The sequence below is a fragment of the Meles meles genome, chromosome 17 (genome assembly GCF_922984935.1).
Source record: "Meles meles chromosome 17, mMelMel3.1 paternal haplotype, whole genome shotgun sequence".
NCBI classification, from domain to species: Eukaryota; Metazoa; Chordata; class Mammalia; order Carnivora; family Mustelidae; genus Meles; species Meles meles.
The window spans coordinates 11,772,133-11,787,606 of NC_060082.1; the positions used below are offsets into that span (position 1 = coordinate 11,772,133).

The 15,474-nt window shown below is 44.5% G+C and overlaps 1 protein-coding gene across 3 annotated transcripts in view; it reads right to left on the bottom strand.

The window, feature by feature from the left end:
- MARK1 (microtubule affinity regulating kinase 1) overlaps positions 1 to 7,056 on the bottom strand; it is a 115,669-nt gene extending 108,613 nt beyond the window's left edge. For all 3 annotated transcript variants that reach the window (XM_045982878.1, XM_045982877.1, XM_045982876.1), the window contains exon 1: positions 6,877 to 7,056. In XM_045982878.1, the coding sequence (XP_045838834.1) occupies positions 6,877 to 6,927 (51 nt within the window). In that variant the 5' untranslated portion in view covers positions 6,928 to 7,056. The remainder of the gene's footprint in view (positions 1 to 6,876) is intronic.
- Positions 7,057 to 15,474: the final 8,418 nt, after the last annotated feature.

Here is a 15,474-nt window from a genome sequence, read left to right on the forward strand (position 1 = left end):
GTGAAAAGGGAACCCCCAGAATGGAAGAAAATACTTACACACTATATATCTGAAAAGGGGTTAATATCCAAAATATTCTTACAACCCTGATTTTTAATGGACAAAGGACTTGAATAGACATTTCTCCAAAGAAAACACATAAATGGTCTACAGGCATATGAAAAGATGCTCAACATCACTAATTATCAGAGAAAGGCAAATCAAAAACCACAATGAGATTATTACTTCACACCAGTTAGCATGGCTATTATCAAAAAACAAAGCAGACAATAATAAATGCTGACAAGGACGTGGAGAGATTGGAACCTATGTGCACTGCTGTTTGAATGTAAAACGGTGCAGCAAAACAATATGGTGGCCCCTTAAAAAATTGAAAATAGAACATATAATCTGGCAATCCACTTCCAGATATTTATTCAAAAGAATTGAAATCAGAACTTCAAAGAGAGTTTTGCAATCCCATGTTCACTGCAGCATTACTCACAACAGTCAAGTTAAGAAAACATCCCAAATTCCATCAACAGGTGAATGGATAAAGAAATATACATTCATTGGAGTATTTTTCTGCCATAAAAAGTAGGAAATTCTGTCATGCTTTATTATGGGTAAACCTTGAGGACATTATATTAAGTGAAATTAGCCCATCATAGAAAGACTGATACTGCACGATTCCACTTAAATGAGAGATGTAACATAGTCAAACTTATAAAAAAGCCAAGAGTAGAATTGTGGTTGCCAGGGACTGGAGAAATAGGAAAATGGGAAGTGGCTATTCAATAGTATAAAGTTTTAGTCACGGAAGATGAAAAAGTTCTATAGATTTGCTATACAACATTGTGCCGATGACAGTTAACAATACTGTCCTATGCACTTAGAATTCTTTTTGTTAAGAGAGCAGATTTCCTGTTATGTGTTTTTTATGACAATATAAACAAACTTAACAGAGGGATTAACAGTGATTTAAATACAATTAAAGAGATTTAGCCAACTAAAATATAAATCTAAACATTACATACCATAACTGTAGTGCAGATTATACTATACACTGTAGTACAGAGAAACAATGAAATAGAGGAAGAAATGAGAGTCTAAGACATATATAGGATAGAATGAGAAATCTTAACATATCTAATCAGGGCACTGGAAACACTAGCGAGAACAGAGGTAAACTAATATTTTAAGAGAGAATGACTGATTGTCGAACTGATGAAAGATATAAATCCACAGATGACAAATTCAAACAAATCATGCAGCTTGTAGTATAGAGAGGAAATGAACTTGTGAAAACAATGAATGAGAACGTAATTCACGTGGAGGGGCTACGGTCTAACACAATCAAATCAGAGTCCCCAAATGAACCTCTAAAGGGAACAGAAACAAGGCAATTTTCAAAAAGATAATAGTTGGTAAGTATTTAGAACTGAAGAAAGATAGGAAATCACAAACATAGGAAGTAGGAAGGAAAAAAAGAAATACAGGGGTACCTGGGTGGCTCAGTTGGTTAAGAGTCTTACTTGTGGTTTCAGCTTAGGTCATGATCTCAAAGTTGTGAGATCAAGCCCTGCATGGAGCCCCACATTGGGCTCTGTGCCGGGTTTGGAGCCTGCTTAAGATTCTCTCTCTCCCTCCCTCTGCCCCTCCTCTTAAAAAAAGAAAGAAAGAAAGAAAAACAAAAAAGAAATCCATACCTAAATGCACTATAGTGACAGTCTAACACTTAAAGAAAAACAGACAATCTTGAAGAGACAGATGGGAAAGATCACCTACTTTTATTTAAAGGTTTGTTTATTTGTTAGAGAGTGAAAGAGCACAAGCCAGGGGCTTGCAGGCAGAGGAAGAAGCAGCCTCTTCACTGAGCTCTTTGCCTGATACGGGACTCAATACCAGGACCCTGGAATCAGGACCTAGAGCTGAAGGCAAAGGCTTAACCAACTGAGCCACCCAGGCATCCTGAAAAGATTACCGACTTAATGGCAGATGACTTCTGAACAGAAACAATGGCAATCAGCAGACCATGGGATACAATCTTCAGAGCAATGAATGAAAATAACTGTCGATTCTGAATTGAAGACTGAGCAAAACTATCACTGAATAATAAGGGCAAAATATATTTCAGATTTAAAAAAGAAAGTTTATCATTAACAGTCCTTTAGTAAAAGAACTTCAGAGGTGTTCATTGGGTAAATGGAAAATGACCCCCAAAGGAAAGTCTGAGAAGGAAGAAGAAATGGCTAAAAAATAGTAATCTGAAAACCATGTGGCTGATTCTAGCTTTATTCGAGGGAGGAGGCAAGCTTAGAGTCCCCCTACTCCTCCACCATCCACAAGGTGGCTGATTGTAAACAACCTGGGCTTAAAGCAGCAGCAGCGGAAGAGTTCATAATAGCATTTTGGCCAGGCAGGAACAGAAGGCAGAGATGTTTTTCTCACAATGGACTGTCCTGCACGCCCACTTTGGAGACCAGTAGTGTGGACTCTACATCGACAGCTGTTCAGCTACAGCAGAAAGCAATCCTTGCTATAACCAATTCAGAATTTTTCTTAGAAAGATGAGCCATACCATAAAGGATTTACGAATCAGGGATAAGGGGGAAAGAGCAGGGTACTCGAGACAGTGAAAACAGCCAAGGTTCAAAATAGAGATGAGCACAGCATCGCCTGTTCTTACTCTAATAATGTATTTTATATCATTTCATATAGTCTTTTTGAATTTCTAAGACAAAAACAGAACAAACCCAAACAGCACCTCCAAGAAGCAATAGCACGAGTACAGCAACAGTGGAAGGTGTCAGAGATTATAACCTTGGGCAGGTCACTTAACTTTCTGAAGGCTTCTGCCTCTGCTGTAGTATGCAATACTTATCCTTCCCAGTGTCACTAAGGTATTTTGAGGATAAATGAAAAAACTCAAAAGGGGAATGTTCCAGCCCTGATGTCTTACATATGACTGATTACCAGTCACTGTGCTGGGTACTGGGGATACAGAATAAAGGGGACAAAGTCAGTGATCAGAGCGTAATGTGATAAGTACAGTGACCTCTGAGGCGTGCACAGGGGAGTGAGCAACCCAAAGGTAGTAGCAAAGGCAGGCTTCTCTCCTGCCTTTTCACATCATTAATGATTCCCATAGGACAAACTACTGATGGTCACCGCAGACTCACTAAGCACTTGGGACAGTCAGCACAGTGAGCTTCAGCTCTATCAAAACAATCACCTTCAAGAGTTTTACTATTAAAAGAGTCAAAATAAATTTAACCAAAACATCCCAAGAAGGAGTCAAATCAATTTTCTTACTACTAATCAAAATTCACCACAGAAAGCTAGTCTGGGCATTTTGGATCCATAAAAATCAGTATAATCAGAGTTTTCCTAAAGCACGGGAAAACAATTGCTCTTGCTTCACTTAAAAGCACCTAAGAGTACTATATTATCTACATTCATGCTGGAATTATCCAAGTATAACCTAAGAGAAGAAAAAAAATATTTCAAATGCCCATTCTTCTTCTGGACTCTTTACAATATAAAATCAAACACATTTTGCATAAATTAATTCAATGATCAGTGACATATCTTTCCTACTTTTTCTTTTCCTTTTTTTTAAAAAAAAGATTTTATTAGTTTTGACAGAGAAAGAGTGCATGAGAAGGCAGAAGAAGGGGGAGCAGGCTCCCTGCTGAGCAGGGAGCAGATGTGGGACTTGATCTCAGGACCCTGGGGTCATGACCTGAGCTGCAGGCAGACACTTAACCGACTGAGCCACCCAGGCGCCCCTTTTTACTCCCTCTACTTCACTATGAAGTGTTTAGTGCATTAAAAGTTCATCATTAGTTGTTCTGGGTATTTGGCCAATTCAAGCCTATCAATGCACAAATCCTTCATCTAAGAAAATAACTCCTGAAAAAGTGCACACAGAATGTTTTGGGGGAAAAAAAGGCAATTCCTTCTCATTCTACTATATACCTATAGTAGTAATAGGAGATCAGTGCTGTTAACACTTCTCTTTTGAATTTCTTAATTTATCCTTAACACACACTAGTCACATATATAAGGTAGATATTACATATTCCCAAGAACACAAAGTCCAAATACATTCACATATGACTAAACAAAATTTCATATTAACTGCAAATGACAATAAAATACAAAGATGGTTTTTAAAATTGCCATATCTGTTTAAATTAAAACATTTCTAGCAGTGGTAGAATGTTTTTAGTTATTTCCTTAATATTCCAAAGGACCTGAAGTCTCTATGGTCATATGAATATAAATTTTCCCAACTATTTTAAAAAATACGTCACTTTAACTGAAAACGACTACAAATAAATGTACGTTTTGCTTGCCATACTGGCATCAATATATTAGCTAACAAGCAGGTTTGTTCTTTATTTCACTGATAAGAGGTAAGAATGCATTATGACATTTACTACTAACCAGAGAATAGAGAGAGACACCAACAATGATTTAACAGCCGTCTCTGGGGGTCCCTTTGATAAACGCCTACAGCACTTACAAACCAATTTAGCCTTATTTACACAGTTTTCTTCTGTACACTATTTGTTTGGGATTATATGCACTTTTCCTGTAAGCTCCTTGAGGGGAGAGGCCTTATCTTAAATAATGCATCTGTACCCCAACCAGCTCAAAAACAAAGCTGGTCGCACATTTACTGATAAATTTACAGCCACAGTGTAATAGACATTTTCCACAAACTGGGAGATGTTAGGCAATTAGGAGAAAATTAGAATTGGATAAAGTCGCCTACATGGAGGAATAGTCAGGTACAACACAAGGACAGGGGACAAGACCATAAAAGTCACTTTGAAATAACATGTTCGGGACCAGAGCAAATGAGTTTCTACAGCATAATTATTTTCAGAAGGTACAACAACATTTATCACACGATTCTTGCTGAGTTTCGAAATCCACTGGGGTGGGTGTGGGTGGGTCTTACGTGTGATGCTGCATTTTGTACTATTCCTTGATGCATGCTCCTATCATGCTCCCATATCCTTGAAAAGTACCTTATTCATGCAAGTATGGAAAGAGCTAGACTATTCAAAATCCAAAAGAAAATAAAAACAATGTATTTTCCCACCCATTCTAGGTTAACACACAGCGTTTGGCTAATAAAAACAGAGGTCATCGTCTGTCTTACTTTTCATTCACTGAAATGACACACCGAATGACAGGAATCTTTTTAGAGTTCCTGTGAGAAGCATTCAGTTTCAAAACTCGACTTCAGGATCACCTTTAACCAAATTTTTCATCCTTTCCCCCTACCTTCCTTTAATCTCCCAATTAAATTATGCATCAATTCTATTTTTTTAAATGCCTGTTACAATGCAAAATGAAGTTACTCTCATTTCTGCGAGCAGCAGCCTCACACTGCTTACCATTTTCAATGCACAATACTAGGGAGGACAAAAGCACACTCTGAAATACCTTCTCAGCTTTTTCGAACAATAGTCTCTTACTAGAATTTCTTCTCCTTTCACGTAATTCTATCAAGTTTCTGTGCTCCTCTACTCTCCCAAGATTAAAGAATCTGTTTATACCAGCCGCCAACACTTCAGAGGTGAGCTCCTATCTTCTCCCTCATCCCTTTTGTGTAAGAACGCCAAAGCGCTCATATTTTATTTTACCATCCTTATGACCCAGGGCTTGGTACTCCAAGACTGGAGTCTGAGTTAACTAGACACCTAGACAACGGCCCAGAGAGATCTGGGCAGCCCACGAAACTTGGTACCCTCCAGCCCCTTAAAAGCCAGTCAGAAAACCAGCCAAGGCCCTATTTACAAGTCATGAAGGTTAAAAAATAACCAAAGCCAAAACAAACAAACAAAAAAACCGAGGAAAAAAATCCCAAAACAAAACCCATTTCCACAAAGAAACTCACACACACACACACACACACACACACACACACACACACACACACAAATTGTACTCGTTCAGAAGGTGGGAATACAAATTGATCCGGTCCTTTTGGTTTTCAAGAGTTTAAACACCAGGGACATCCGCATCCAGATAAAAACTCCTGAGGGCAATTTGATCAAAGACACAGAAAATCCTTCCTTCAAAGAAATGCACCGTGTGACACTCCAAGAAGGAGAGATATTTAAAGTAAAACCTGCCCTTAATTACCACCACTGACTTGAGGAAGAGAATGAGAAGCCACTGGCTTCCTCCGGCTTTCCAACGTCTTGCTGTAACCCCAGGGCCACAGAGGCTGTCCGGGAAATTCTTGTACTCATCCCTCCCGAGGAGTGTCTCGGCAGCAGGAACTCATCCACACAAACACACACATCCATCTCTACTACCACTGCCCCTTCCATTCCGACCTTCCCCCTGCGGTGCCCACGACCCAAAATGGGACACAGTGTCACAAAAAGCCAAGTCATGGGGCAATGCAGGGGGGTGGGGGTGCAGAGGGCTGAAAGGGCCAGAAGAGCGGGGGTTGGGGGGGGAGAGGTAGTCCGCCGGCTCGCCCGCGACCGTAGAGCGAACCCCCGGGTGGGGACGCGGCATGCCGACGGACAAATACAGCAATCGGGGATGCCCACTCTGCCCTCGCCGCTGCCTCCCTGCCCTCCATGCGCCCATCCTCTCCGGGAGGACCACCCCGAGGACAGGGCTCCCCGCACAGCCCCCGCCCTCCAGGGGAAAGCGGCGAAATGGGGCTGCAATGAAAAAGGGGGCTGAGCGGCGGGCGAGGGGCACTCCGGCTCCAGGTGGAGACCGTGCCGCGGCGGCTGCTCGCGGGATCGAGGGGAGGGGGGTGCGTGGGGAGGGGGGCGGCGGCGCGGCGGAGGGTGAAGTGGGGGTCGGCCCAGGGTCTCGCCCCCGCCGCTCCCGGGGGAGGCTCGGGTTACTCACGTTCTCCGTGTCCCGCTCGTTCACCGTCGGCAATGGCGTCCGGGCCGACATTTTGTGCGGGCGGCGGGGTCGGGCCGGGGTCTCGCCGGCCGGGCTGGGGTGCGGGCCCGGGGGCGAGCGGAAGGGGGTGCGGGCGCGGGGCCGGGCCGGGCCGAGCGGCTCCCGCAGGCCGCGGGGCGGTGCAACAAGCGGCCCCGGCGGGGCGAGGGGGAGGAGGACGCGGAGGAAGGGGAGGGGGAGCCGCTTCCCGCGGCGGCGCCGGCGGGGGACGCGGGCAGGAGCGAGGGCGGGCTCCGGGCGAGGGCGGTTGCCCGGCGCGGGCCGGGCAGCGAGGCCGGCGGGATGCGGCGCCGAGGGGAGGGGTGGGGGGAGGCGGGGAAGGGGAGCCGGCGGGGGGGGGCGGCGGCTGGGCCCCGCTAGGCTCCCCGGGCCATGGCTGAAGGTGAGCTCGCCCCGCAAATCACTGCCCGGCTCGTCCCGGCGAGCGCGGCTCGGGCCCGGGAGACGCGGCCCTGACAGCGCCGCCCGCGCCGCGCCCCGCGCCCCGCCTCAGGTGTGCGGCGCCGCCCGGCCGAGCCGCAGCCACGCGCCCGGGGCCCAGCGGCGGCGGCGCCCCGGCTCTCGGCGCGCCCGTCCCGGCTGCTCGGCGCGCTCGCCGCCGCCGCCGCCGCCGCGCCTCAGCCGGAGCAGCGGCCCGAGCCGGCAGCGCGCGGAGCGGCGGGCGCGGCACACAGCGCCCAGAGGCACTTGGCGGCCGCCGCTGGGTGGGCGGGCGCCAGCCGAGGGGGCCTCTCCATTCATTCCCTCATTAGGGATGCGGGGCCGCTCCTCCCCCTCCTCGCGCGCGCTCTCGCCCGCCTGCCCCGCTGTTTATTTTTGTTTCCCGCCCCACCCGCGGAGTACGGTCGTCTGAGAGCCTCTGGTGGCTTTTATTTGCATTCGTGTTTGGGTTTTGCCGGGCGAGGTGAGAGCGCGCGGGTGCAATTAAGTGGCCCCCTTTTGTCCGTTTCCTCGGAAAGAATGGGTGCGATCCTCCGCCGCCCGTCCCCGTCTCGGGACTTTTCCCAGGCTTAAATTGGGCTCCCCCGCCCCCGTGCCCCGGCTTGCTCAAGTCCTGTCCTCCCCCGAGCCCTTTCTCAATCCCCTTCTCCAGGGAGCCGTGGGGTTCAGGGTCGTCCTAATAGTTGGGCAAACGGCACAAGAGCCCCTGGAAGCTCCTGCAGCCTCGGCGGGGTGCAGAGGGCTCGGGCGCGGCAGCTCGCCGAGATACCCGCAAGGCGCCGCCTCCTTGGGAATGGGGCGTTAGAAGAGATCGGCCGGCGCCCACCGCAGCACCCCCGGAGCGGCTGAGACCCGGAGTCCCAACGTCTACACTGACTGATCGTCACTTCCTGGGACACAAGGAAGTGTCACTTAGGAGAGCTTGTTTAGGGAGGGTGGAGAGCCGTCTTCGATTCCGGCCCAGTCCTACCTCCTCCAGGTGGCTTCCTCACCCGCCCACCCACCTGCCACTTAAATATCCTTTAGAGATCTCGGTACAATCCACTGTCCAGGGCCCAATAGCCCTTTTAAAAGCAATGCTACTTCTTTCTGTCTTATCTGGGAGCTTACATTTTGCACGTTCAGCCTCTAGGACAAAAACCTTATCATCTCTCTATTCTTTCCAGTATTTCTTTTTCACTTCCTTTCATGGGTGGGCAGGAAGATAAAAGGAGCAATGATAGAAGGAGGTAGATCCAATTTTCGAGCTTCTTTCATAAGCCTCCAGTGGGAATCTTAAGATGATGGGAAATTCCTCCTCTCTCCTGAAGTTCATCCATTTGAAGAATCCCTGTGCCAGATGGTTTTTTATCCTGACTCATTAAAGGTTGTTTCTGAAAATTTAACACTTGACCCTCAAAACATGTTCCGAAAGTCCTAAAATAGAAAATGCAAAGATACTGGGGGGGGGGGGGTGATTCTCATCTGGTAAACAGTCACTTCTTGAATACCCTCTAGGTATTTGTTTCTTTAGTAGTTTATCTTGTAAACACTTCTCAATTTCACAAGGCAAATAAAAATCACAAGATCCCTTGGGCTTTCATCCCCCACTCCTCAAACAAAATGCAGGCTTTGGGACTGCAAGGCTGCATCCTGAATTATGGTTACAGCTGGGAATGCCAAGCTCTCACGGTTCTGCGGAGATCCTGAAATCACCAAGATGGACTGAAGTGGCCAGGGCAGAAGCCTGAACTTCTCTGATCAGCGACAGCCACTGCTGCCTATAGGGGCTGCTGCTGCTGTGTCGGCAGGACGACTGACTGTTGCTTCCTCTGGAGTACCCAGTATTAAACCATTCCCGGGTCAGCGTTGGGAATAAACAAGGATCCGTGAAGCAGTGCTCAACCCCACTGGGGTGTGAATCATTCCTTCAACCGGTACCTTGGATTTTGCTTTTTGGTGCCCATTCACATAGATCCCATCTTTATCCTTGTATTAACCCAGACAGATACGTATTGCCCTGTTAAAGTCCATGCACCTGACTTATTCAGGATCACAGTCGCGCTGGATTGATGGTGCGCAGAAGAGGATAACTGGAATACGTGTTAGTGGGACTGTTCAATCATGCACCAGCTACCGTACCCACAGGTCCGCCTCCATGAGGTTCTTTATACCTGTAGGGTGTAATGGTCATTAGAGACAGAGCTCAAAGGAGAGCCCAGGATTTCTGGCACAGTGGCTTGCAAGGCTTTCAAGTGTATTTTAAAAGTCACGGGCAAATCCCTTCGCTGGGTTTGCCCCACTGGGCTCATAATTTGAAACTTGCTGAAAATCATGTAGTAATAGGAAGGGATACTGATTTTCAAGATCAATCCATTAAAGTCTTAAAACAGTGGCACTACATTCGAAGGGAGTCCTATTGGGTGGATAACTCAAGTCCAGATGCTGGCTACCAAAAAAGTCAAGAAACAATGCCCCCCGCCCCCAAGTGGCATTCAAATAATCCTCATTCATGCCTACAGCCTTAGGCTTGGTATACAATGAAAATTCATTTGACATAGGCTAGAAAAAAGTCATTGAGTCATTGAAGGTGTGCGCCAATATGAATTCTCCTCCCCTTAACCTGGCAGGAGGCAGTATTGTGAATGGATTACAATTTATTTAGCTATAGCTCTTAGCAACGAGGCTGCTCATGAGCAACATTTTCTTGTGCTCTCTGTATAGTTCCTTGTACCTGTGACAATGAAGACATGACTAAAGAAGTATTTTAAGGCTCTGAGTAATTTTCTTTAGGATTATTAACCAAACGTGGCATGTTTAAGTCAGAGGTTTCTAACTTCAGGTGTTAAGGTACCAAAGGCTTCAGAAAAACATTGAAAGTACTGAGAAAACAAAAGAAAAATAAAGATCTCAAGATTCTAAACCTGTACTGAAATGTGTGAAAAGAACATTGTCCATCAGCGGCGCTCTGTTACAGAGTGCAGTTTTCTAAAACTACACAACCCCGGGGCGCCTGGGTGGCTCAGTGGGTTAAAGCCTCTGCCTTCAGCTCAGGTCATGATCTCAGGGTCCTGGGATCGAGCTCCGCATCCGGCTCTCTGCTCAGCGGAGAGCCTGTTTTCCTCTCTCTCTGCCTGCCTCTCTGCCTACTTGTGATCTCTAAACAAACAATATATTTTTTAAAAACCCAACAAACTACACAACCCTACGCAGTAGGTACAAGCATGTGGCTACTGAGCTCTTGACATGCCATTTTATTTTTAATTAACTTTAAATACTTTAAAAACTGATACTGGATTCGGTGATTGGGGAATTTTAAATTGTTAGAAAAAAAAACTTGGATACACGAACCTACCCTTTCAAGGAAATATTCTTTTTTTTAAAAGATTTTATTTATTTTAGAAAGAGGCAGAGAGAGGGAGAGCTAGCATGCATGAGAGTGGGGAGGGGCAGGAGGAGAAAATCTTCAAGCCAAAGCCATGCTAAGCATAGAACCCCATGCAGGGCTCTATCTTAGTCTCACAACCCTGAGATCACTACACCAGCGGAAACCAAGAGGCAGACGTTTAATTGATTGAGCCACCCAGGTACTCCTCAACTAAATATTCTGAAATCTAAATGTAGCTCAAGTATTTCTGATGAAAATTCATCACCTGAATTGAGATGTGCGGTAAGTACAAAACGTAGTACAAGATAACTCTTTAATAAATGTTATATTGATTACATGTTGAAATGCTAATGTTTTGACATATTGGGTTAAACAAAATATATCAAAATTAATTTCAACTGTTTCTTTTTACTTTTATAAATGTCAAGACTCAAAAATATGAAACATATTACATATGTGACTTAAACCGTCTCTCTGGACAACACTTCTCCCGTTGCTGAAGAATTAAAAGCCTTGATTAGAAGCTATTAATAATGCCCTCTTTGACTCCACAAACATAATTAGTACCACTCTACCACATACCAAGCGCTATACTGTTCGAAGGGAATATTCTTCCCTACTAGTCACTAGCAGTTCTTATTCTTTTTACAGAGCTAAATGAAAAATATGGTGAATTCATACAAACGAGTGTTAACAGGTCACAGTCATTTGTAAACAGAGAATTTGTTGAATGTGACAGATTTAGCAGAGTTCATAATAAACTCATAAAACTGAACATGTCATATATCATGTTCTCTAAACATAGTATCTGATAGACTTAGCCGGTCAACAGTTATTTACTATTGAGAACATACTTCGTTTCAGTAAGATACAAGGCTATCTACGATCTTTCCTTTAACCCACAGAGAACTACAGAATGGGCAGCTCGTAATGTAACAAAGAGTCGTCCCAGCTAAAGAGAAATATGGTTAATGTCCATCAGGAAAAGAACAATCAGTTCTTTTAAAAAATAAATAAATAAACAAAAGGTTCTGCTTGTTCTCCTGTGGTTAACAAGGTAAATTTTTATTGCGTGTCAACAGTCAAAACGTAAAATGTAGAATCACTGAAATGGAAATGGACCTCAAGAGAAAAAGATGTATTTTATCTTAAATCTGTAAGTCTGCTGACTTTTGCATTGTATCTATGGTTATGGAAGGGCGGAAGAAGGACCGATCCAACACACTATGCTTGCCTTCTCAGCCGTCTGTGTCAGCCCAGCTCAGCCCATGGGAATTTGAGGCTGGGCGACTCCACAAGTCACAAACGTCATCTCTGTCTACACGGTATTTAACCTCTTTCCATTCCTCCGAGCACTCGAGGCTGGGCAGCAGCGCACTGCTGGGAATTCCCGGAACAGGCCATACTGTCCGACTCCGCGGCACCTCTGTGTCATCTCTTCTCTCTTCCGGGAATGTCCTCCCCTCTTTCCTGCCCGACGGACTCGGAATTGGCCATTAAGAACCTTCTCTTGGAAGGCTTCCATGACTTCCCTGCCCTTCCCTACACCTACGGAGTGAATTAATCACTTGGCATTGCCTCCAAACCCTGAACGTTCTCCTGCTGTTACTCCCTCCCATACCCTGTACCTGGCTGGTCCCCCACTCGAACGTGAGTTGGGTCAAGGCAGGGAATAGGTCTTTTTAAAAAATTTATTTGAGTCTAGTTGGCACACAATTTTACATTAGTTTCGAGTGTACAACACAGCGAGTCAAATTCTCTATACATTTTGCTGTGCTCGCCACAAGTATAGCTCCCATCTGTCACCCTACAACCCTTTACTGTATCATTGAATATATTCCCAAGTTGTGCCTTTTATTCCCGTGACTTGGGAATATGTTCACTTAACTCTCTTTGCCCAGGGCCCAGCACAGTGCATGGCAATTAGAAGATACACAATTTCCTAAATGACTTTTACGGACTTGTTTCATGCTCTACATTTTCTTGCATTTCCACATTCTTTTAAATTCTAAGAAGCATCATATAGGAATTGAAATTTTATTATAGGAGAATCACTAAAGTTTGTACCTAGAGGCTATCAGAGTAGATAAGAGGTCTCATAGTATATAAGATATCTTTCCAATAAATGTTATCGACTGGGTAGCAAAGTGACTCTGTTCTGTCTTCTGTAGAGTAATAGCTTCACATAGTACTGCTAATTTTATTACCCTGTGATTTTCCTGTAATCATTCATTACGACCCATACACAGGAGCTGATGATCACTGCTATTTCAACAAAACAGTCTTCTAAATGAGTGTTTGCATAAGCCAAGGGGCAGTGATAGCCGGACTCACTTGGTCAGGAGAAAGCCCTTCAATGGTAGGTGAAGAAATTCAAAGTGGAATGATACAATGACAGGATGCCAAAGGCAACAGGGCTTGTGGGTCAGCCCCAGGAGGCGTCGTCAGGAATCAGGTGTCTCTTCCTCTTAAGCAACAGCCTTTCAGCAGGCTGAGCGTCACACCATTAGCTGGCATTGCAAACTGGGACAGCAAAACAAAGGACAAGACACGTGCAAGTGATTACCGGTGGTGAGTTACACTTTGGTCCTTGGCAACATTGAAAAAAATGCAGATAAAAATCAGTGCTAATAGTATCATGTTCAAATAATAGGACATTGGTTACGTATAAACTCATGTGGGTGGGGCTACACCCACATCACGGTACCTTCCAAACTATAGTTTTGTCATGCCGCATGGGAAGCAAAACAATCCTTTGAAAGTCTTATGGAAACCATCCTAAAGTAAGAGTCAGGTTCTGTCCCTTGGCATGTGCATCTACAAAGTGAACGTAATGTAATTCAACACCCTTTTTTTTTTTTAAGATTTTATTTATTTATTTGACAGAGAGAGAGAGATCACAAGTAGTCAGAGTCAGGCAGAAATTGAGGGGGAAGCAGGCTCTCTGCTGAGCAGAGAGCCCGATGCGGGGCTTGATCCCAGGACCCTGAGATCATGACCTGAGCCGAAGGCAGCGGCTTAATCCGCTGAGCCACCCAGGCGCCCCTAATTCAACACCCTTTTAAACAACTTTGTAATTTGATGATCTGAGTTCATGCACAACATACTGAATGAACTGTCCTCTTATATTTTTGTACTTATTTCAGTAGCCTAAAAATATCAGTTTTATCGTTTCTTTTCACAAGCTTTATTTGATCACATCAAATGGTTTTTTCTATGTTAAGTGCTCTCCGATATACATTTTGATGATTTTCTTCCTTTCCTACAGAAACACTGACACCATTTGTTACTTTGCTTGTCACTCATTCATCCATTTAAAAATATTGAGCCCCGTTAATGCCTGGCACTATTCTTAGCTCTTCAGAAAGAGCAGTAGACAAAATAGACAAAAATCCCCACCCACATGAAGTTTACATTTTGATAAGCACTTTCAGTGTCTAGACAGTTCAAAGCCAGAGGCCCCCATAACACAAATAACATTTTATGTCCTGTGTTGGTTATTTTTCTCTTTTAACACCCAGATTTAATTTTTTAAAAAGTAATGAATTGCAGTAGCTTGATCTTTTCTTCAATCCACAGGTAATTGCTTTCTCTCTTAATATTTTGGCTTTTCTCCAATAAGCTTTTATAAAAACAGCTTCAACTGGTTCCACAAGTGGGTAGGGCACTTTAAGACCATAACAAAGATGCCTTCCTGACCGGGTGACTTGTACTGCATCTACGTTCTGTAATACTGTCCCAGCTGTATTGTACGGACACCAACGTGCCTCCGACATTTCATCGTTATGAACTACTCTACCTCCAGTCACGGGTAGTTTTCTTCCTATTTCCATTAGCCCCAGATCAACTGTCAATATTTTGATAGTTCGGCAAGATCAGTATAATAAAGAGGAAACTGTATTTATAACCACTTTAGCTGTACCTTTTTTTTTCAGCTTAAAGAACAGTTTTGGAAAGTTCTTTGGTGTCTGTCCTATAAAACGTAAGCCTCCCGTTACTCCCTTTGGTGGTGTATTTCACTTTGCCTTCAGAGCTCTCGTAATACTAACACAGGGAGGCCCTGTGAGTGGTCTTTATGGTGCTGTATCTCCGGAGCCTGCTACAGTGCCTATACAGAAGTGACTCACTTAACATTAATTGAAGAACGAATCACAGATTTCATAATTTCTCTGAATTTGAATATAGGCTTTCAGACCCCCAATTTCAGACAACCTTTGCACCCTGCCACTCATAGTGAAGGATCCGGTTTAAGTGTCCCTTAATCTTTCCAAACTGGCTCCCCATTCCCATCCCTTGGGCATTTGCCCCCCCATTGCTGTACTGCTCAATTGACGAGGCTCCCAGATTAACTTTTTCCACTATTTGCCAATATCTTCTTATTCTCATTCATACCTTTTCTCATTCTAAGGTATCCCAATTCCTAAAGTTATAAATGCCTCTTCTAAAAAGTATTAAAATCATGTACTATACATTTCAGATTACCATGGCTAGAATCCAGGTTTACTTATATGTGAAAAAAAATTTTTTTTAAGATTTTATTTATTTGAGAGAGAGAGACAGACAGACAGAGTGAGAGAGAGCACAAGCAGGGAGGAGAGGTAGAAGCAGGCTCCCCGCCAGACAAGAAGCATGACACGGGGCTCGATCCCATGACCCTGGGATCATGACCCAAGCCAAGGCAGACACCCAGGTGCCCCTCCTTTGTAATATTTTTAACTATTCTTTTGCTT